Genomic DNA, 23,367 nt, shown 5'->3' with positions numbered 1-23,367 from the left:
TGGGGTGCCAAATAAGTGCTGTGATTGGCCATTTAGTAGCCCCTATGTGGATTGTCAACCTACAGTGAGACTCTATTTGGCAGTACACCTGGTTTTCATACAACCAAAACTTGCCTCCAAGCCTGGAATTCAAAAATAAGCACCTGCTTTGAGGCCACTGGGAGCAACATCCAAGGGGTTGGAGAACAACATGTTGCTCACGAGCTACTGGCTGGGATCACTGCTCTAACCACACTAATAATCTTCTGGGGTTTCAGGTGCTTATGCAAAATAACTCCCACTCTGCTGAGGGTAGAGGTATACAAGATAACAAAAAAATTGTATTGCTATACCTGTACACTAAAGTAGCAGAAACATTCTGGTTTACTGGTTCAAAAAACACAGATAGTTTCTCTGAGGGGGTACCCGATCTCTGGACCTAGATCTAAATCATCACATGCTATTAACCTTAGGTGCCAGAGACTTTAATGATAGCACATCAAGGAAGAAGTCCCAAAGTGCTTATGAATAGGGATGGGCGAAATTTTTCGCCTTGTTTCGCTGCAAAAATGACGCCTATAGACTTTTATGGCGTTGTGCGTCAAATTAAAAAAAAAAAAAGATGCGCGTCAAAAAAAATTTCGTCACGCAACTAAATTGTTTTGACGCCCATAGACTTTAATGGGCGTCAGCAACATTTCGCAGGCGGCAAATTTTTGGCGAAACGGGTCAAATTCGCCCATCCCTACTTATGAAAAACTGATTATAGTCACACCCCTTTAAACAATTGGTTCAAGGAGAGCACTTCAAAGCAATATGCTGTGAAAAAGTATTTATTCACTGACTACCATACACGACATGTTTCGGGCCATTCGTGCCCATACTCAAGTGTAGTGTAGATTATAGTCACACCCCATTGGTTCAGGAATTTGGGATGCTGGTCAGGTGTTCATGCTGGTCAGTGGATTATATGGTTACAGCTGGTCCTCTTACACACGCATGAATTTTATAAAATTGCTAAAGAATATACCCAGTTTTATACATAAATATGAAGGAGAAAAAGACACAAATTCAGTACAAATATAATTTATTATATCAGTATAAAAAGTCATAGTTCTGTATTAAAAACGTCTTCTTACAGAAGAAATATATTATTTTGCATCATAAATAAAATCAGAGACTCTGAAGAAGGCTTGGGCCTAGTGCTTTGACATCAGTGCTTTGGAAACGGAAGCTGGTCTTGAATTATACACAGGAATTACAGTACCAGAAAATACTGAGGTATCTCTTCTTTGCTTTGTTGAAAAGCTGAAATCTTAGGCTTCTGTAGGCAGGACACAGCTTGCAGAATAAATATTATATGACAGGTTTAGGCAACAGCCTCTCTTCATCAATCAACAATAAAAAAAGGAGTTCAGGAATGAAAATACTGCTAAATCACCCCCAAAAAGGGTGATTACAAATAAAAACGGGACAAAAAACACACAAAGGCAATTGTGACCTGTTTTTCTCAACTTTAGTGGTTAGGATATGCACCTAAAATATTGTCCAACAAGTCATGTCAGTTTGGGGTTTTCTGTAGTTTTACCAGTTCAACTGGCTCAAAGAACTTGCTGCTCCTTTATCTCAACAGGATGTAAAATAAAAGTGTTGGATATGGAGCCAAATAATTATTGCACTTGATAAAAACACAAATTGTCCATTTGTTTCAGTCTATGTTTGTTTGCTCGGTACCTTAGCAGCTTGGTGATGTAGTGATGGGATTCTGAAGGTAACTGAGAGAGTTTGCTCCTGAGTGGACAGGTATAGAAACAGGAAAATTGAAGACTGTGGTAGTGGATGTTCCTCGGTCTAGAACGGATATTGTAGGGCTACCTGCTTCTGCTGAACATGATGGTGCTAGCACTTGAGACTCAAACTGAAGAAGCTGTCCCATAAAACTGAAGTTTGGGGAGATTATACTTCTCCTTTGCTTAACAAACTCAAATGCTTCATCCAGTTTCACACGGTTGGTTCTCATCAGATAGGCAAGGCAGATGGTAGCAGATCGAGATATACCAGCTTGGCAGTGGACAAACACCCTTCCACCGCAAGTTTTTATGGAGTCTAGAAATAAAGGTAAAACAAGGGTTATTTCTGGGAGAACTGGTAACAGACCTGAAACATGATAACTATAATTCTATTCATTCTTGCTTCAGCTAAGACCGCAAGTTGTTTTAGTCCATCCTCAGAGCTACACGAGTACATGCAATACTGAAAGCCTAAGATTCCAGGTGAACTAGTCCTATTAACCTATTTCCAGCAGGAAGTTTTCAAGAGAAGGTATTTCATTGAAAAGTGTATGGAGAAAATATACTAAATGTATAAATACATTTTATACATAGTAGTTTAATAAACCTATACTCTGCAACATATCTGAATGAATGTTGGCCGTGCTAATGAAGAAACCTTGCTACTTATTTTCACCCACTAGGGTGCAGTCTAACGCTCTCCAATGTTACAGCTGAATGCTGACTACTGCGGACTACCGAATGATTAGAAAGTAAGAGACTGAATGAGAATACATAAGGCCTCCCAATAATATTGCTACAGTTTTAAGGCATGGTCTTCTATTTATTGAGTACTTTCGTGTATGACAGGACAAAAGCAAGTTTTGTCTTACCTATGAAATCGATAGCTTCATTGAACCACGAACTGATGTCTGCTTTGTGACTGTCTTCAACAGGAATGCTCTTGTACTGGAAGTGTCCCTCAAAGTGATTAGGACAGTTTGCTGATACATTGATGAGGGCTGTAATTCCAAGGGCCTCCAGCATGTCTTTCCTTGATGCATGGTATGCACTGCCCAAATACAGGAAGGGCAGAATTTCCACTGGTCCCCCCTATAAAACATAGACAAAGACAATAGGTTGAGTATAAGAACCACAGAACGAATAATAGATGTTTCATTTTTATAGATGGGAATTGTTGAGAACACTGTGCCAATTTTATCCACTGCCCAGGCATTACTGTGACACTCATATTGGAGTTTTACACTAAAAAAATATCAGTGTGTTATAGGATTTTTCAGTAAAATGTCTAGTTTATGAATTACACATTTGCAATGTGGCTGTAGGCTAGAGAGCAGCTATACACAGCCAGTATCCATCTTTTTGGTATAAACACAGGCATGACTCTTTATCAGCAATGCTTACTGGTAAATATTGGTTTAATGAATAGCCTGGCCAGAGATTGTGACTTGTGAGAGTTGTTGGTATTTAGAGAATAGCAAAACTAGCACGTGGTAGGAATACAAACCTGGTCATAGAGTGGCGTTCCACAAGGAGTGCAATTGGAGTCTGCACTGCCTGGCACATTGTTGGGACTTAGAGGCAAACTCAGAGCCACTGGAGGAGAGTTTTTGTTGCAGAATTCTGGGCACTGTGAAGAAAATGTCTCGTAGCCACCTGAAACACACAATAACATAACAAAAATGGTTAAATGGGTACACAGAAGCTGAATTTGATTACCCAAGGCTTTCCTTACTTGTGATAATAAGGGCAACCTCAGTAAACCTGAACTACATCTAAATATAAGAGGCAAAACGCCAATTTCAGGGTGAGAGGCGCCGGTCATTATGTACTAAAAGTAATATTTGTAAGCATTTGTGTGCACCAGATTGCTGTTAATGCAGAGGGGAAAAGGGATAAAATGCAAGGACTCAGTCCTTCAACAATAGACATTTTTTTTCTTCCCTGGACCCTCTACAATAGTGAAAGGATGTTTGGGGAACAGGTTGAGGAGTGGAGCTTAAAGTACCTTTTAGGAAGTAGATCCTGCTGCCCCTGGGGTCCCTAGACAGGGCATTGACTGCCAGCATCATGGTGCTGTCTTTCCTTAGCATGTCCAGCTCTGATGTCCTCTCATCCAGCAGCACCACCGCCTCGTACATCCCAGCCACCAGCCGACCCCTCTGCTCCTCATTGGGGATGATGTGCTCCAAGCCCATGCTGCCTTTAGCTCTCCTCTTTACAATGGTGCTCAGGCGAACATTGCTGGATCCAATGATACTGGAGGAGCTGAAGGCGAAAAACGACCTGCAGTCCAATATAAGGCATTTGTGGGCTCTCTCTGCCAACAGTCCTTTGAACACGCAGCAATCCATAGCGCAGATTTCCATATTGACCATTGCTGAAGTGCCGCACAATCCAATAGGCTGCTCCACTCTCCCGCTTCTCCTACGCTCCAATAAAAGCTTACACTCGCTGTTAGAAATAATAAAAGAAATACTGCGCGGATCTAATGTTTCTACTAGAAAATAGCCAGTCTTGAGTTTCTAGTTTCGTCTTATTTCTTACGGTTCGATTACTTAGAGCTGATGTTTCTTTGCTGGCTTTAATTCTTGCTAGTGCTCCGGTTTCCAGCCTCCTATTTATACAGGCAGGGCGTTGTTTTATGAATGGTTTTGCATCACGTGGCTCCGTGACTTCAACGAGGCATTTTAGCCACGCCCCTCGCTGGCAAACCCCACAAGTGATTAACGTCATCACCAGAGCTCAAGCAGCAACGCTTTATACACAAACGCTTCGGCGTTGTCCTGTGTTGACAGAGCAGGAAATAAACTGCTGTAACCTTAATCACCAGGAGCTCAGTGGATCCCCCTCTCATTTACATAAGAGGCACGCAATGTTCTGGAGATTTCTTGTAGTAACTCACAAACTGATTTATTCCAATATCATTTTTTTTTGTGCTTATTGATGTGTAATGGTGTTTGATCAGTGTGATGTCATATGTGAACACTCTGCTTGGAATGAAGAATGACATAATCAGTTTCTATTTCCCTTTTGGTGATTAAGCTTTGTCATTGTCTTAAGGCCCCCATATACGGGGGGCGATAAAAGCTGCCGACAGACCGAGTCGGCAGCTTATTGGCCTGTGTGTGGGGCCATTCCCCCGAAATATGACCAGATCTCGATTGGGATGGTTAAAAAATCCCGTTGGATCGCGGCCGCAGTCCCTCTATCTGAACGCCCGTATCGGATGTATTATCATCCGATCATTGGACCCTAGGGCCCACGGTCGGATAAGCCTGATGTTGTCCACTTCAATGTGGGCATATCGGGGAGAAATGCCAATATGAGACACCCCCACCCCAAAACTCATTATTTATGACTAGGTCGTGCTCAGGACCAGCTGCGCAGAGAGTAAAACTATGTGCAGATCATAGTTATCTGTGCGTGTGATTTGTCTGATTAACATTCTTAGAATACTTTGGAAAGCCCTTTGTTTGGCCTCTGGTTTGCTAATGATTTGCTGTAAAATATGTGGGTTAATCCACTGGGCTTTTGGAGAGGTGGAAAAAAGCATTTGATCTTTTGGCCATTTCCAGCAGCAGATCCATAATTATTATCTTCTGAAGAATGTGAGAGGTTGCTGTAAGAAAGGGCAGAATAGCATACTCTGCTCACATGCGTTTACAGTTTAGATGAGACAGGTCCAGCCAGTAACCTTCTAGCTTAGACCAATCCTGGGGCAGATTTACTCAAGGGCGAAAATTTGGCAGCAACCGCTTCGCAGTCAGCGTTACACTTACACACAAATTCGCTAGAGGCAGGGTTGCCACCTGTCCGGTAAGAATGATGGCTGATCCCAATGTTATTAATAGGGAAAAAAGATAAATATATAGGAAGGCCGGTATTTTTTTCCAGAAAAGGTGGCGACCCTAGCTAGAGGTCTTGCTCTCAGGTTAATTTGCATAAGGCGGGAAATTTAAAGTTGAATGGACGTATATGTTGCAGCAGATACATTACATTACACAAGTCCATGGAACCTTAATAAAGACAATAGAGTTGTTATAATTCACTACACATGAGTCCACTGTATAGTTTATGTTCCAAATGTTAGAAAATGTAGGGGGGAGCCCGGTTACCCCAAAAAAATGTAAGAACTTTTGCAGGCTATCACTCTGAAAAAAGGAAACTACGCTAGCGTTTTTTGGACTTTTCCACTAACAAAATATGATAACAGAGGTTACAGAGGATTGAGGAAGATCTATGGACTCCAGTGCACTTTGCCTGGTCTAAGCTGGCGAAGGAAAGTCTGGTGAAGGAGGTAACGTTCAGTAAAATCCGCATTTCATTGAATTTGCGGAGTAACGTCCATTCGAGAGAGTGAAATTTTGCCTGGTGATAGAGTGTGAATGACCGCTAGCGTATATCTCTTTCACTAGCGATGTGACGCCTGCACCCTGCCGTTTTTCCTGCGGGGGGTAACGTTAGCGAATTTACGCTAGTGTAAGCCACTTCGCCTTCGAGTAAATCTGCCCCTTTGTGAGCCAAAGCCCGTGCAAACCTAAATTTCATTTAATCAACCACATACCAAATTGATCTTTTTAAGAAATATATCGTAATGGGAGCTGGTTGGATTTAAAAAAAAATGCTGAGACCAGTGTTTATTGCATCAGAATTGAACATCAGCTTCTATGCCATTTGTATCCTAATTTTCTTTATTGATCCCTTAACTTAGCGTCTCAACAGCGGCCCAGAACACAGCGAGCGTGTGTGGTGTCATTGACATTTAAAAGATGGAGAACTGCTGTTATTAGGCTGCTGCACCTCAAGGCCCGTACAGTAATGCCAGTATATAAAATACAGCATTTCTAATCAGATACCATTTTCTGGAATTTAGTCCTCCTTTAATAATCATGGTTATTTGGCATGTCAACATAACTCCATCTAATCAAGGACATAATGATCTAGGCTTGGTATTTAAAAGACCCGATTCCACGTTACCGTTTTGGTATCAAGTACATTATAGTCCTAAAAATGCCTGGACTAAATCCTGATCTTCCTGATGACACAGAGTTAAGTTGACATGTCTGGTCATGTATTATGGACATTATGTACTACAGCTCTTTTAGCTGAATGTCCTTCTCAATCCTGGGCAGCAAAGTGTCTAGTGAAATGATTTTCAAACTTTAACAACAAAGTCATGGATTATTTTAGAGGGCTGTCATTATCTTTCCTGTTTGATTCCAGTCAAAATATCACTGACAATTAGAACACAAAGGCTTATTTCAACCATTTCCACTCCATTTTCCCACACCCCCTGTGATGTCTCAGTCACTGCATCTGAAAGAAACAAACCTCCCTATCTATTATGTTGGAAATAAGGCAAGCTTGCTTTTTGACGGTTTCAGCTGACAGCTCTGCTTTCAATATGAAAAGCTTTTACAAAGAGATAGAAAGTGAATACAAAGGGTTAAACTGTGCTTTGAATAGAATAGTGGATGAATGATAAATTAGACTGAAAAATAGGTTGTATGACTGAATAGATATCACCGGACAACACCTTATCTCTAGACACATTAAAGGGTGTTGTTCACTTTCTAACACTTTTTTCATTTCTGTAGATTTCAGATTGTTCACCAGAAATAAAGACTTTTTTCAATTACTTTCTATTTTCTGTTTGCAACCATTATTCTAATAATGAATCCAAAATGTAAATTTTTCACCTTCCGAAGCAGCAGTTTCATTTCTTTACTTCGCCGATTTACTAACGGGCGCAGGGGTAACTTTGCTAGTGAAGGAGATAGACTCTAGCAGTAATTCGCTCCCTTACGCCTGGCGAAGTTGCGCTCGGGCAAATGGACGTAACTACGCAAATTTACTAAGATGTGGATTTTACTGAATGTTACCACTTGCTCCAGACTTTCCTTCACCACCTCCGACCAGGCGAGGTGCAATAGAGTAAAAAAATATTTGAAAATTTTTCTAAGTCACAAAAAACGCTGGCGACTTTTCATTTTTCAGGGCGATAGGCTGCAAAAGATTGTTAATTTTTTCTGGGCACATAATCTATACACTGGGATCATGTGTAGGGCAATATAATAACTCTAGTTTATTTTATTAAGGTTTCCCGGGCTTGTGTAATGTAATGTATTTGCTGCAACATGTACATCCATTGTACTTTCAGTGGCGTAACTACCGGTTACGCCACCTGTACTTTAACTTCCCGCCGTATGCAAATTAGCCAACGCTATCCCAACTTCGCTTTGCTTGCCGCAGTAACGCTCTTGCTACTTCGCCAGCGTTTGGCGCCCTGTACACAACTTCGGATTTTAGTGAATTAGCATTGTCCTAGCAAATCTACGCGTGGAGAAGTGTTGCGATGTGAGTGTAGCGGACGCTAGTGTAAATTTGGCGCTTAGTGAATCTGCCCCTAAAAGTTAACTTGAAGGTGAACCACCCCTACATGCTGAGCAGAATCCCTGAGTTTCATTAAAGAATGAAGTCGCCAGTGTTCGGCGCCCAGGGCGCAACTTCGCATATTAGTGAATTAGCGTAGTGGTAGCGAATTTGCGCCTGGCGAAGTGGTGAGATGTGTGCGAAGCGGTCGCTGCCGACAATTTTCCCTTTAGTGAATCTGCTGAATTAGTGATGGAAAACTCAGTTATTCTTTAGCTCAGTAATAGTAGCGTGTTTATGATTGTGGGAAAGTTAGGCCTTGGTAGTCATGTGACTATATCTACTTCCTTCCTGTTAATAAAGCAGCAGACCAGACTTTGCAGCTTTAGAATGGGATATTAAGTAGAAGACAACAGAAGAGTCATAAATAATCTGCCACAAATGCATCACTGAGGAGCAGCATAAAGTAATGTTTCTGAGGGAGGCTAGTGGAAACTGAAAGAAAAAGAAAATGGCTGACGATTAAGCGAAACAGAAGTGTAACATTTGCCTTATACAGAGAAATATGTTGTCTGTTTGTGTGTCTCAGACATGCACTTTGGAATGTAATCACCCCCTCGATGTGAAAGCCAAACTCATCAGTCTGTTTTAAATCCTTGAGCTTAATTATCCAAGAAAGTGCAACAGTTTATACGTAGATGGCATTAAACAAATAGAGATAGGCACAAGTATAAACCCATCTTACGTTTTGTGACATGGAGGATTATTCCGTTCTGTCTTTATAACTAAAATATGATTTGTATACAGTGACAGTACTGTGTAAGGATGCAGAATATGTTTGGATAAACAAGCAGTAACGTAACTAGATCGGGACAGGCCCTGGGGTGGCGTGCAGCTCCGTACGCGTTTTTTTGCCCGGAATCATCACTGCCGAGCTGCCCAGGGGGCCCTGAGGGGGTGCGAGGCCTGGTCCAATCACCCCGGTAGTTCCGCCACTGTAAACAAGGTGAATAGAATAGAAAATACACTTGAATAGTTTTGATGTTTTGAATTAAATACTGTCAGCATTTTCGGGGGAACACCCTGCAGCCCCTTTTATCATTTACGTATCTTTCCTATCTAGTAGTGTTAAGATTAATTGACAGTAGACACATTTAAATAGGTTTTACTTAAGTTAGTGAAGCAATTGTGTGTGTACATTATGGGGCACATTTACTATGGGTCGAATATCGAGGGTTACTTAACCCTCAATATGCGACCATCGAAGTAAAATCCTTCGACTGCGAATATCGAAGTCAGAGGATTTACCGCAAATACTTTGATCGATCGATCGAAGGAAAAATCGTTTGATCGAACGATTAAATTCTTAGAATCGAACGATTCGCAGGATTTTAATCCATCGATCGAACGATTTTCCTTCGACCGGAAATAGCTTAGAAACCTTATGGGGAAGTTCCCTATAGGCTAACATTACACCTTGGTAGGTTTAAGTATGAAGTCGAAGTTTTTTTTTAAAGAGACAGTACTTCGACTATCGAATGGTCGAATAGTCGAACGATTTTTAGTTTAGATTCGTAGTCGAATGTTGAAGTAGCCTATTCGATGGTCAAAGTACCCAAAAAAAACCTTAGAAATTCAAAGTTTTTTTACTTCGAATGCTTCACTCGAGCTTAGTAAATGTGCCCATATGTCTTATTCAGTCTTTACTGGTGTTTAAATCTCTTGGCATTAAAACCCCAAAATATAAATTTTTGCCAATTGAAACAAACTACTTTAAGCAACATTCCTCTATATATTACAGTGCTACGCAATATGTTGGCGCTATATAAATACATGTTAATAATAATAATAATTCATTGTAACTTTTCAGTAGTTATTGGTCAATTCTACTGCTATTGATAGCATGCCGTATTCTGCACGGTTGGTTATGACTACTAAAACATTGTAGCACAAGCCTGCTGATGGAGGAGAGCTGACTTTGTTTGCGAACCAGCAGTGCAGAAAGCGACACATTGTGCTTTCAATTGAAAATACATTTACAAATAACTAAATAAACACTGAACAATTTTAATACTGATGGGTTTCTGAGAATTATCTAGAAGTCTGACGTGGTACTTCATAGTAAACAAGAAGCTCCAACACCCTATACAAATCCATAAGTGATTTTAACATATACTGTATGTTACTGTAAATGGCAATTTCCAGGAAAACGAAAGACAAGATAAACTGTAACAGTAATATTTCATTTTTGTTTTAGTGTAGTAGTCATCTGTTTACGCTAACGGACAGCAATTTTTCCAATTAAATGCAAATCTACGCAAACATTTGTCTTCTGGTTAGTTGAGTGTAGATATTTAGCTTACATTTGCACTCACTTCAGGTTTTCTTGCTTTGTTTATGACAGTTGTGTTTGTGTCTATGTAGTTTGGTGAACTGTTTTTTATTGTTACAAAGTATATCCCTTCATTTATATTGCCTGCGTGGGACCCGAGCCAACGCTGACAGTATAAAGAAGATGCCTGGATAGATATAAATGAATTCAGACAATTTAATAACACATTTGTCAAATGGAAGTGACAAAGAAGGAGCACTTTACCTGCTCTTCCTTTGTGTAATATAGACTAAAAACAAACACACATCATTGTCTGTCATGCAATATTAATCTAGAAGTGGCACAATAGCCCCTGTGCCAATTAAATATGCAACATCATTGCGCCTATGAATAAAGAGGGAGATCTAGGCAATGCAGAAAGGTTGGATGGCTATTTTGAAGGAAAAATAATACTGTAAAGGCAGTCTGTAACTCTCCAGTTGATTCTGAACTAATGCTCCAGGTACCCACTGACAACTGACAGTTGCTGGGTGCTGGAAATTGTAGATTAACACTCTGCAAGGATATATGTCTTTTTAATATCCGTGCAACACTCTTTTTAATATTTGGGCTACTCTGATGAAAATAGTATGTTTTGTAACTATTAAGTGGTGGAGTACAGAAGTACATCTTTTTCACAAATGGACTGACTCTGATATATAGAGTATATGATATACCGTGTATATTACATTATTAGCGCCATACAATAAAGACTCAGCAGTGCCTCATTAAAAATTTCCGGATAGCTCTTTGATATATGCCTCATGTGTTTTACATGGCAATATGCAGTTTAGATCAGACCTGATGGCCAGTACAGAAATGGTTAACAACTCCAATAGTACATTTGCAAGTCAAATCTGTAATCTGATAAATAGCTGTGCCACATAATTATTTAATACATTACAAATTCATGCTGTAATGTTCCCAAATGACTTTTATTTTCCCTCTAACTGAATCGTATTTCTAGACACGTGATAGCTTTTAAAATGAATTTGTTAATGCCTGTTGGCCTTCCACTAGTGCTGAGCATGCCGCCAGATGGTGTTTTCAGTATTAGTTCAAGACATGATTAATATTTTCTAAACCTCTCTCAACAGCAGGTGGCCAAGTCCTTCTCCTATCCTGTGTGTGCTTAACTAGTCCATATCACAGCAAGCTGATTTCAGCAGGGACAAGGTCCACATGACGTTTGTGATGTTTCTAGGAGAGGCTAGAATACTCATATAGCACGTCACAGTGACAAGGAGGTATTCATTGTGTATATGTATCATGTTACATGTTTTAGGAAAAGGGTGGTGTAAGAGGAAGGCAAATAAAGCATTTGTCAAATATAGAATTTGTTTTTTTCTTTTAAACTATTATTATAAAGTATATTGTATTAAATCAAATACACATATTTTGAAAAAAAAAACAAAACAATATACTGATGCTATATACTACAGCCTGATTGCATGAACCAGAATATTGAAAAATAAACAAATGTTACATTACATATATAGCTAGCACTTGATGTACACAATGACAGTTTGCACATAGCTTTTAGATATCCTCCAGTACAGGGAAATTGCAATATGTGACACCTGTCACTTTTTCTTACGCGTCCCCATAATGCGGCTGGGCGGCATGCCGCCCCTGTTTTTTTGCCACCCTAGGCCCGGGCCTATGCGGCCTTGCCGCAAATCCGTGCCTGCTTGTTTCTCTATATGTTCCTGCCCGAAACCTCCGCTCCTCTCAAAGCAACTGCTTGGTTGTACCCCCCACTACTACTGCTGTTTCCCGTATCAAGCCCTTCTCTCTTGCGACTCCTTATATTTGGAATGCCATTCCTGAATCTCTCAGGAGAGAATCCTCCTTCAATGTTTTTAAAACAAAACTCAAAGACTACCTCTGGGAGCACCTGGATAACACCTGAACTGGTACTTATATAACAGTGTAACAAACTGTAACCCACAGCACCTTAATACCCCTTAAATTGTGTCTGTATGTTACCCTCCCATTTAGACTGTAAGCCCTACAGCGTAGGGTCCGCTAGCCTTTTGTTTCCTTGACACTGAGCACTTAATCTGTAATGTAATTATATTTTTTATATTTATGTGAATTGTATTTCTAATAATGCACTTATTGTTACTTTTTATTCCAATGACCCCTTGTTTGTTACTACTAATTTATTGTTTTGCTGTACAGTGCTTTGCCGTCAAGGAGCGCTATACAAATACATACATTGCAGTAACAAGCACGGATATCACAAGAAACTAGTGTCATTAACATAGTAATGTTTTCTCACTTTGCAAAACCACCTCTTTTTTTTTTTTTACCAAAGAAAATATTGGCAAAAGAGATACTGAAGCTGCAGCAGATGCTGTACATAGATACATAGAAGTTAAGGCTGAAAAAAGACACATATCTATCAAGTTGAATGTATTGGGGCTTACCAGTTGATAACCAATAGATCCCAGAAATTAGCATTAGAATGCATTAGCATTCTGTTCCAAGGAAATATTACTTAAAAAATGTATATTGTTATATTTAAACATCTATTTCTTATGTAACCTTAACAAAAAATATCTGAATGAAAAGCATTAAACATGAGGGTATTTCAGACAAGCTGTGTGTTGACAGCGTCTTGAGATCTACTGATCACCAGCTAAAGGTCTACTGATCCCAATTTACCTTTTGGGCACACCTGCATTAACTTTTAATTTCCTCACTTGCTAAAAATACAGTACATTTATCCTTTTCCACCAGTACAACCACTTTACAGAGAGAATTGCATTAGTTTTCATTAGCTTTCACTGTCTATTACCCATTTTGCACTTTAAGATGAAACCACCTTTATTGTGTGATTGTTCGGTGCCCACTAACCTCACGTTAATTTTATGGATTTGTCAGATCACACTAAAATTTGGTCGTTAGGTAGACAAAAATCAAAGGGGATTATTTATTAAAGTGCAAATGCAAAAAACTCGAAAAATTCTTGTTTTTTTTACTATAAAATCTGAATTTTTAGTGCTAAAAAAACTCGAATTGTATCAGTCAATCGGTCAATTGGAGAGGTCCCTATACTATTTGGCAGTTTCTGTTGTCCTCTCTAGAATTAAAAGAAATCCAAGAAAATTCTGACTTTTCGGGAAGAAAATCATATGAACCTGGAAAAAACTCATCATACAATCATACAATTTGGTTTTTGCTCAATTTTATTGAGTTTTTCCCCAATCTTGAGCTATTTAAATAATAATTAAAGTCAAATATTGGATTCTAGTTTAGTTGGACTTTGTTTAAATAAAATAGAAAAATTTAGTTTTGATAAATAATCTCCTTAATGTCTATGACCACTTTTACCTTCATTGCTTTACTGCCTTCCCCTAAACAGATCCTTCAGTACGCCATGTCACTTCACAATGCTCCAAAACTACTGTGACAATGTGGAAGGAGTAAAATGAGTGGGAAAAATAGAAATAAAATTTACAAATTCAAATACACAGAATAAAAGAACGAAATAAAACCAGAAGTGATAAGGGACATATTATAACTTAATGGCACTGGCACAGAGAAAAGAAAGGTACACAGAAGAAGAGACAATATCTAGGGGTGGAGTAAGGGCTTCATGGAAATCCCCAACTCAAACATAAACACAAATGGAAAATTATTGTTTAATTGAAAGATTAGCTCAGTGGAGAAGCGAAGGTTTGTGGTTAGGTGTTTTCAGGAGATGAGCAAAAAATCTCCCTATGTTCCATCAGCCTTCAACTATAAATTTCGTCCAATAAAGATAAGCGAAGATTACTACTTCATATTCATGTATTTAATAGTCATCCAGTGTGGCATTTCCCTATCATGCCTTTTGAAAAACACGTATTTGAAGAAGATTGTATATTTGTATGTTTTATACTGATGGCATATGTGGCTGGGTGACTAGTGTAGGAAATTATCTCCTTTGACCAACTGGTTTAAAAAGGAAATGCCTGAAACCACCTTTACTGGTATTTCCTAATCAACTACATGGGGGGGGGGGCATTTTATGCATTTTTCAGCCATTTAAAACGCTTTGGCCTGAAACTCGCCACATGTACAATCAACTTTATTGTATTCATGAGAATAGAGAACTGTTTATATAGAATCACCTTTTGCCTGGATATCACTGCAGCCTTTTAGGTCGTATGAGAAAGATAGGAAAGTTAGCTGTAGCACAGCGAAAATAGGTTATTTTTTTAATATACACATATGAAAAAATACAAAGTACTCTTTAAGCTTGCTTCTAAGATTAAATGACAACTATTAAAATGAGAGGGGTCATTATATGATAGCTTTATAACAAGAAATTCCAAAATCAGTTAACAAATGTATTTAAAATAAGCTTCAACATGATCATAGAAGAATTTAGTATTGAAATTAGTATCTACATGGAAACAGGTTGCTTTTTTTCCCTTTCCCACACAAACAGCTTTTTTGAAATGTAAATAAACACATCCTGTGCAGTATTGTCTCATTTTAGCCTGGATGCATAACAAAACCTTCCTAAGGCTGAATCCTACGGTCTTGAAAATTGTTATTTACATAACTAAGAAGTAATAGATAATGGAGCAATAGGTAAGGTGACCCCCGAGAGTCAGATTTCTTAGTTTATTTAGTACTTTCCAGTTATCTTGGACCATTTCACACTCCAAAGTTTCTAAGGGAGTAATAGGCTTAAACTGGCCATAGATGTAAAGATCAGATCGTACGAATCGAGGATTCATATGATTTTCGGACCATGTGTGGAGAGCCCTGACATTTTACGTCCAGCGGAGATCGGTCGTTTGGTCGATCAAACAGGTTAAAAGATTTCTGTTGGCTGCCGATAATTTCTCTGCATGTACTGCCGATAGTACGATTTTCCGAGGGAGACTGTCACTAGCTTTGGTCAGACATAACTTTCATACGATTGCTGTCAGGGGCAGAATATCGCTGATCTGTTCTTTATTTGATTGGAATGGTTAGTGGCAGGTCGGGAGATGGAAAAGTCTATGGCCAGCTTTAAACCACATTCAAACCGAGTTAATTTCAGTCTGTGAATGTTTTTGCTAGCATTCACTGGCAACTTGTGACTTCATGACTCCATGATAACACTGCTGTAGCATATTCTTTATAAATGACCCACAATAGTACAAAGGTCAAAACTTATGAAAATCCCCCCCATATGCTATTGCCCTTAAGGTGACCATTCGCGCACCAATATTGCCGTATGAAATTAAGTTACTTAAGATATTTGGTACGAGTATGGAGGGAGACAAGGTGGCTGATATCAGCAAAATCCTTGGATATTAGTTGCCTCACTGATCGAACAGGATAGAAAAACATTTTTGGGTGTCCGAACATCTGCAAAACATTAGTTGTAAACTAACTCAACTCTTAACATTTGCAGAACGTCTATTGGGGCAATTCTTTACCGATACAGAGAAAAAAAAAGTAGTCTTCTTGGTATTACATTTCATTCGTAACTGTATGTATTTTTATTCTGGTGGATTATAATATATGAAATCTTACATTTGTGATACAACTACTGAAACACTGTTATTACGATTGGTATCCCGAACATAGAACAAACCACAAAGTCTTGGTCACGGCTCACTTTTCTACCTTTAGCAACCACCTTTGGCTTCAGCAGGAGCAAGGAAAAAGTCCTAGGCAAGCAAGGGAACCACATGTTAAAATAAATGGGAGAACAAGGAACGTAGTCGGGGTCACAGGCTGGGTCAATATACCAGATGAGCTGAGCAGAACAAGAACAGGAGACGGTAGCGTAATCAAAGTTATAAGCTGGGTGAGTTTACCAAATGGACAGCACAGTACAAAACAGGAGTCAGAAGCGTAATCTGGTCACAGGCCGGGTCAAAATACCAGAGAGATTCAGGATCCGAGAGAATGGTCAAAACACAGGCAGGGGTCAAAGACAGGCAGCAGACAGGACTTGGTCAAGAACAGACAGGGTCAAACACAAGTCGATAAAGCGTAAATGTTGGTGCAGGGCACACTGGAAAAGTCACGTATTGATCAGACCAAAAAGTAGTAGATAAAAAAATTAAAGCTTTATTTATATAGTCATCTCTCGCCTGATGCGTTTCGTGTCACTAGGACACTTAATCATAGGCTTGGTACACAAGTAGAAACACAGATAATCACATCCAGGAACTAATGAATAGACCTTTACGTTGGGCAAAGAAAACACAGAGAGCCCTTTAAATATTTGAATTTCGCGCCAATGATGATGTCACATTCGGCACTTTCCGGATAAATTCAGAAATAGCTGAGCAGGCAAACCCAAAAGTATGCACATTCAGGAAGACAGCACCAAAGAAGATGGACGCTATGGGTGTCCCCGTCGCACACCCACTACACCACCAGGGTGAGTTCTCACAACTGTATTCATTTCAAATTGCTGTAGTGTTGATAACGAGGCAAGTGACAGGTTGATGAAATCGATCCTGAAGGTTTTATTCTACTAGGTGACTGCCAGGGATCATTCAAGTCGCCAAGTTTCTCAATATGTGAGTAAATGCAGATTTGACATATGTATATTGTTTTTTGTCTTGACTACGGATGATGTCATTGGTAATTATTATGAGGTCATTTGGGTTGTGTAACCCTGAAATCAGAGATGAGGTGGCCCTAAAGAGGCATATCAACTAAAGATTAATTTGAAGTCAACAGTGGTATTTAAAAACCATTTGTCCATGTCCTTTATTTTTCATTCTTTATGTTTTTTTAAACTGTATTTAAAGGAATTGTTCAGTGTCAAAATAAAAACTGGGTAAATAGATAGGCTGTGCAAAATAAAAAAATGTTTCTAATATAGTTTGTTAGCCAAAAATGTAATGTATAAAGGCTGGAGTGACTGGATGTCTAACATAACAGAACATTGCCCAACTTCCTGCTTTTCAACTCTCTTGGTTTCCACTGACTGGTTACCCTGGTTACCAGGCAGTAACCAATCAGAGACTTGAAGGGGGGCCACATGGGTCATATCTGTTGCTTTTGAATCTGAGCTGAATGCTGAGGATCAATTGCAAACTCCCTGAACAGATATGTACTATGTGGCTCCTCTTCAAGTCGCTGACTAACTCAGAGTTAGAGAGCTGAAAAGCAGGAAGTAGTGTTCTGGCTATTATGTTAGACATCCAGTCACTCCAGCCTTTATACATTATATTTTTGATAACTAACTATATTAGAAACATTTTTTATTTTGCACAGCCTATCTATTTACACAGTTTTATTTTCACGCTGAACTATTCCTTTAATGCTCTGTTTAAACTGTTATCTTGTTGCAAGGGTTCCAGAAAGCCTCAAAATGCAATTGTTAAAGATAATAAAATTGGAATACAATCATAGCTTCAGGATTATTCTGCTTATTAGCCCTGGGGTCACTGAGCCAGGGATTCAGATACTAGCTTCTCCACCTTTTTGGAAAGAATTGCCCTTTTGCATGAGTACCATTGATGCTAGTATTAATATTAATCTCCAGTTTATTAAGCTCTATAAAACATTTACAGTTTACAAACATACATAGCGAGGTTTGATTTTTTTAAAATCAGTATTTTATTTAAGCCATTTAAAACAAAGAGCTTTTACAGGTATATCCCCATACCACGTACTTGATGCATTTCAAAGATACCAGCCACTTTTTCAAAAGCTAAAACATATATCAATATCAATATGCAAATATTTTAAATGCTTTGTTAAAAACGAATAACATATTAATGGCAATTAAGTGGTATGATGTGGTTTATGAGCCTTTCCTTATCTTATAGGAATGAGTTATAAATGAGTTAATGTTTAGCACGTGATGTTTGTACTTCATTTTGTTCATACTCATTGCATGGAAAAAAGCGACACTGTGTACTAAAGAAAGATTGTTGTAAAATAAATATATTAATAAAAGTTTTAAAATGTTTAATTGGCCAAGTACATGGCTATAGAAACATGATTAGCAGAATCAGAGAAAATTCATACTTTTATCAACATTTACTACAGATAGGGACAGTATCTGTCACCAGGAAAAAATATACATGAAAATTCTGACTTTTGCAATCAGTTCCTGATATAGTAGTAGAGTATCCTAAAAATAATAGAAAAATGCCTAGCCCAAGCTTTGCAGAACCATCGTCATGTGTATATCCGTACCTCTTCAGTCTACCCAGCAGCCATATGACAGCCATATTCTTTTCTAGTCCTGAGAGTCTCTGCAATTACAGTGCAACACAACCCTAGAATAAAGTAAACTTAAAATACAATAATAAAGATAAAATTATATGAATAAACCGATATAGTCACTTGTACAAAGGGAGCTTACAGTCTACATTCCTTGACCAAAGGCCATGCACAAAGATCAGTTTTATCCGGAGCCAAGTAACCTGTATATATATAAGTATATATTTAAAGTGTGGAAAAAAACCAGAGCCACTAGAGGACTGCACAAGGACCTTGGGGAAGCTTACACACTCTTTACAGAGAAACCAACCTAGTTAGGGTTAGACAAGCCAAAAAGCCCTTCACAGTGCAATACATGAATGCAGGACAGAAGGTATTTACATGCCTCATGCTACACACATAGCACTGCCTTCATACCAAAAAAATTAGATTTTAACTATCACATAAGGCATTATGGGTGGATACATACAAATCACTCCTTTATGTCAACATCTGCATCCAGAACTGTTGGTTTCATAGCACAGATGCAGATTAATACCAGAAAGTTTTCTTACTGGAATTGTGTTAACTACTGAGCCACCGTCATATTAAACCCATTGAACACACTGTCATATCCAATAAGCTGTTTGTTATTAAGACAATTTTTGTGAACAAATACACCATAGTAGCATTTTGTTCTAAGATGTCCCCATGTGGGCCTGAGCAAAGAACACCACCAAGTCCAATATAGACACTTGCAGTTGAACCCAGCATGACACAACTCTTACACTCTCTTGGAGGTCACAGCCACTCCCATATTTTCCTTACTGTTTCTGTACTTCAAGGTACATCAAAGAAGGTAATTTTGAGAAATTCCATGCAATTATAATACACTGACTAAAAGAGAAAAGGCACACCTTTCCAGAACAATATCAAAACCGTGAAAGCATAATGATATTCTAAGAAAAATTTGAAAACACTGAATTTTTTTTGTACTGATCAACAGTCCCGTGTCAGAGGATTCTTCAGAGGTGGCAATGCCAATGAGACTTCAATGTTGCCTCTGTTTATCCAAGTTTGTTTTATTTATCCAAAATAGTTATCCCTAGGTGCCATCATTTTGGTTAATATATTGTTAACATATTGTGATCTATTTCAAGGAACATAATTCAAGGAAGACACTAGTAAATTACTTCTTAAAATCACTTGCTTCAGGGTTTCCTTTACTGATGGTTCCCATCATATCTTTTCCCTGTTTCTGTGACTAATAGCCAAGAGAATAGATTCCTGGTACAAGAATGTCAATAAACAAAGATGATTCACATTTACAGCTCAATAACTAGTAACATGTCATGTGATAAGAGAGGCAGTCCTTATACGAAACAAACCAAAAGGGAAGAAGAATAAGGGAAATAATGTCCAGGGTTAAATACAGAACACATTAGTCATTGTGGTAAACATCAGATTTTCTGTTTTTCCTTTTAAAATAACCTCTGCACATGTGACTGTATACTCACCTTTATGACTGATATGTACCAGAGAAACAGCCGGCCTGACACAAAGATCTATGAATTGTTGTTTGTTGTTTGCTATCTTCCATCCACAGTGGTTATTAATACCTTCAAATTGCCATGCCTACACAAAACTGAAGAAGACTTTATCAAATGAATGTTTAATTATTATTACTTCTGCATGTAGAGGAGGGTTACACGAATGCTATTAAATATTACACATTGGACAATAGTTATAAGTACAGCTTACAAAACTACATTAATTCTGTCTTTGTATTGGATTATTCCTTCATTGTTGGGGGGTGAGTTAATTGACTCATAGGGACTACAACAGGCCTTTATACTGTATATTCACCCTTTATTTTACACCAAATTTCTCTGTTAAAAACAGATAATTTATAAAAATGATCCACAGTATTCAATTGCAAATAAGGTTGTTCTATATGATACTCTTTCACTTGTCAGGCACCGTTATGCGGTTTTATATTTTGGGACAAACTAGAAGCAGAGCAAAGTGGGATTATAAAAGTAACATAAAGTACCATTACTTGTTGATGATGGATATAAACAGGCTATTTGGGGCACTTTGCCCAGTAGCAGTATATTCCTCTTGTAATGGTGAAGAAAGGAAACACATAATCGAAACTTTAATTTGTGATTGACCTCATAAATGTGAGGGTGTTTGGCCCAAATGATTTGGTATTTGTTTGGACTGGCCGGTGTAAGTTGTCTTCCCAGAGGATCGTCCACCAAGCAGTATTTGTTTGGCCCAAATTATTTGCTATTTGTGAGTACTGGCAGGTGTAAGTTGTCTTCCCAGAGGATCGTCCACTAAGCAGTATTGTTTTTCAGAGGCTCTGGTGTGTCCATGAGTATTAACTCTACGGAAACAAGAGATCTGTCTTTATTACTTCCACTCAATGGAATATACTTTTCAGTACAGCTATTGAAATCTATCATGTGTAACGGAACACCCTATCACTTCAAACACATATGTATAAGCATCAAACGTCGCAAATTGATGAACTCACCAAATTGAATAGGTGGCCCAGGTGCTCCTGCCCCCGGCCCTCAGCTCAAGGGAGCGGATAAACCGTATATAAGGAAGCAAAATGTTGGAGCAAGGTACTCGAATAGGTCTCCTGTGGATCAGATAAATGTTAGATAAAAAAGAAAATGTTATTTGTATAAACAACTCACGCGTCCAGCATGAGTTGTTTATACAAATATTTTTTTTTCTTTTTATCTAACATTTATGTGATCCATGGGGACCTATTCGAGTACCTTGCTCAAACATTTTGCTTCCTTACACCCTATCACTTCCTCAGCGTTACTGTAACCACACAATAACTTCATTACCATATTATTCCCCATTTTTTTGTTTGTCCCTCTTTTTTTTGCTTTTATATGTCTGGTTCTGCTTGATTCTTGCTATTAGTACTATGTAACTATCTCAGGGCCCACATGCAATTTTTTTCAATATGTTCAGTACTGGCTAATCCAAAAATAGTATTTCCTTTATTTATATGTGTTGTTATTGAGTAGAAATTAGATTTATAATGTAATAAAAACTAACAACATCATTTTCACAATACTAGTTACATAGGCATCCATATTTATACTCATAATCAAAGCTAAGGACATATAAGGGCTCATTTACAAAAACAAGTTGCAAACGATTCAGGCATGGTGGAAGTGCAAATAATATAAGAATGGAATGTTACCTGTTGCCAGATCAAAAATCTATAAATGTATAATTATACAATTATACTGTTATTTTTGTTGGTAAGAAACTTGCACTTTGCTATTTCTTATTGGTGCCGTAGATCATATCAACTCACAACACCCAGAATGCTCTTTGGGTCATTTTCTTTCTGCAGCATGAGATGTAAAGGGAGACTGTAAATAAAAGAGGAAGAAGACTGTGTGAAGAAATATTAATGATGAACATAATGTGCCACACTTGCAGGCTGTCTGGAGGACTTCCCGACCCAGAGGTTTCCAAAAAGATTGTTTCTCAAGGAGACTGCTGAAATCTGATTACGTAGGGACTTATTAATTATTGTGCTTATTTATGTTACAACAACATATTACACAACACAATAGTGAGAGAAAATGTATAGTCTAGTGAATTTTGCCGTCTAATTACTCTAGTCTAGGGTATCTCTTGGTACCTCCTAAATTTCAGACACGTCATCTGTGATCCCCATCTCTCCCTCTCTTTACTTTCAGCTTTGTGTCAGAGTTAATTTTTTTTGAGGTACAGTTAAAGGGATACTGTCATTCAAAATGAATCAGTTAATAGTGCTGCTCCAGCAGAATTCTGCACTGAAACCCATTTCTCAAAAGAGCAAACAGATTTTTTTATATTCACTTTTGAAATCTGACATGGGGCTAGACATATTGTCAATTTCCCAGCTGCCCCAAGTCATGTGACTTGTGCTCTAATAAACTTCAATCACTCGTTATTGCTGTACTGCAAGTTGGAGTGATATCACCCCTCCTTATCCCCCCCCCCCCCAGCAGCCTAACAAAAGAACAATGGGAAGGTAACCAGATACCAGCTCCATGACACAAGATAACAGCTGCCTGGTAGATCTAAGAACAACACTCAATTGTAAAAACCCATGTCCCACTGAGACGCCTTCAGTTACATTGGGAAGGATACACAGCAGCCTGCCAGAAAGCATTTCTCTCCTAAAGTGCAGGCTCAAGTCACATGACCAGGGGCAGCTGGGAAATTGACAATATGTCTAGCCCCATGTCAGATTTCAAAATTGAATATAAAAAAAATCTGTTTGCTCTTTTGAGAAATGGATTTCAGTGCAGAAATCTGCTGGAGCAGCACTATTAACTGATGCGTTTTGAAAAAAACATGTTTTCCGATGACAGGATCCCTTTAACTACAGACGAGCTAATAAATTGTCTATGCAAAGGGAGCACAGACCAATTTATTTGAACCCAATCAAATTTTACTCTGAATTCTGCATAGGGAAAAACAGATTACTCATAGGGGAAAGTAAAGAGTAACTGCAACTTGTGATTGAATCCATTTACAAAGTTCCTTATTTCCATGAGATGAAGCTGATATTAGATGTTTATTTTCACAATAGTAAATATTTACTGATATGTATAAGCCATTTTGATCAAGTTCTTAAATAGGTGACTAATTATTCTG

General features: G+C 38.4%; 1 protein-coding gene across 2 annotated transcripts; it reads right to left on the bottom strand.

Moving 5' to 3' along the window:
- Nucleotides 1–1,049: 1,049 nt before the first annotated feature.
- On the bottom strand, nucleotides 1,050–4,390 carry dusp1.S (dual specificity phosphatase 1 S homeolog). Of its 2 annotated transcripts, XR_005966693.1 has the most exons (5): nucleotides 3,778–4,390; nucleotides 3,277–3,425; nucleotides 2,642–2,861; nucleotides 1,329–2,085; nucleotides 1,050–1,298 (listed from the first exon to the last, which is right to left on the bottom strand). XR_005966693.1 is itself a non-coding variant. In XM_041588711.1 (4 exons), exons 1-4 carry the CDS (start codon nucleotides 4,145–4,147, stop codon nucleotides 1,715–1,717), a joined length of 1,110 nt encoding a protein of 369 aa, XP_041444645.1. In that variant the 5' UTR covers nucleotides 4,148–4,390; the 3' UTR covers nucleotides 1,050–1,714. The 2 variants fall into 2 exon arrangements, 1 of the variants encoding a protein (XP_041444645.1); XM_041588711.1 differs by having other exon boundaries at nucleotides 1,050–2,085.
- Nucleotides 4,391–23,367: the final 18,977 nt, after the last annotated feature.

This window comes from Xenopus laevis, chromosome 3S (genome assembly GCF_017654675.1).
Source record: "Xenopus laevis strain J_2021 chromosome 3S, Xenopus_laevis_v10.1, whole genome shotgun sequence".
Classification (NCBI taxonomy): Eukaryota; Metazoa; Chordata; class Amphibia; order Anura; family Pipidae; genus Xenopus; species Xenopus laevis.
The sequence above is the reverse complement of the archived record's forward strand: the minus strand, read 5'-3'. Positions and strand labels throughout refer to the sequence as shown.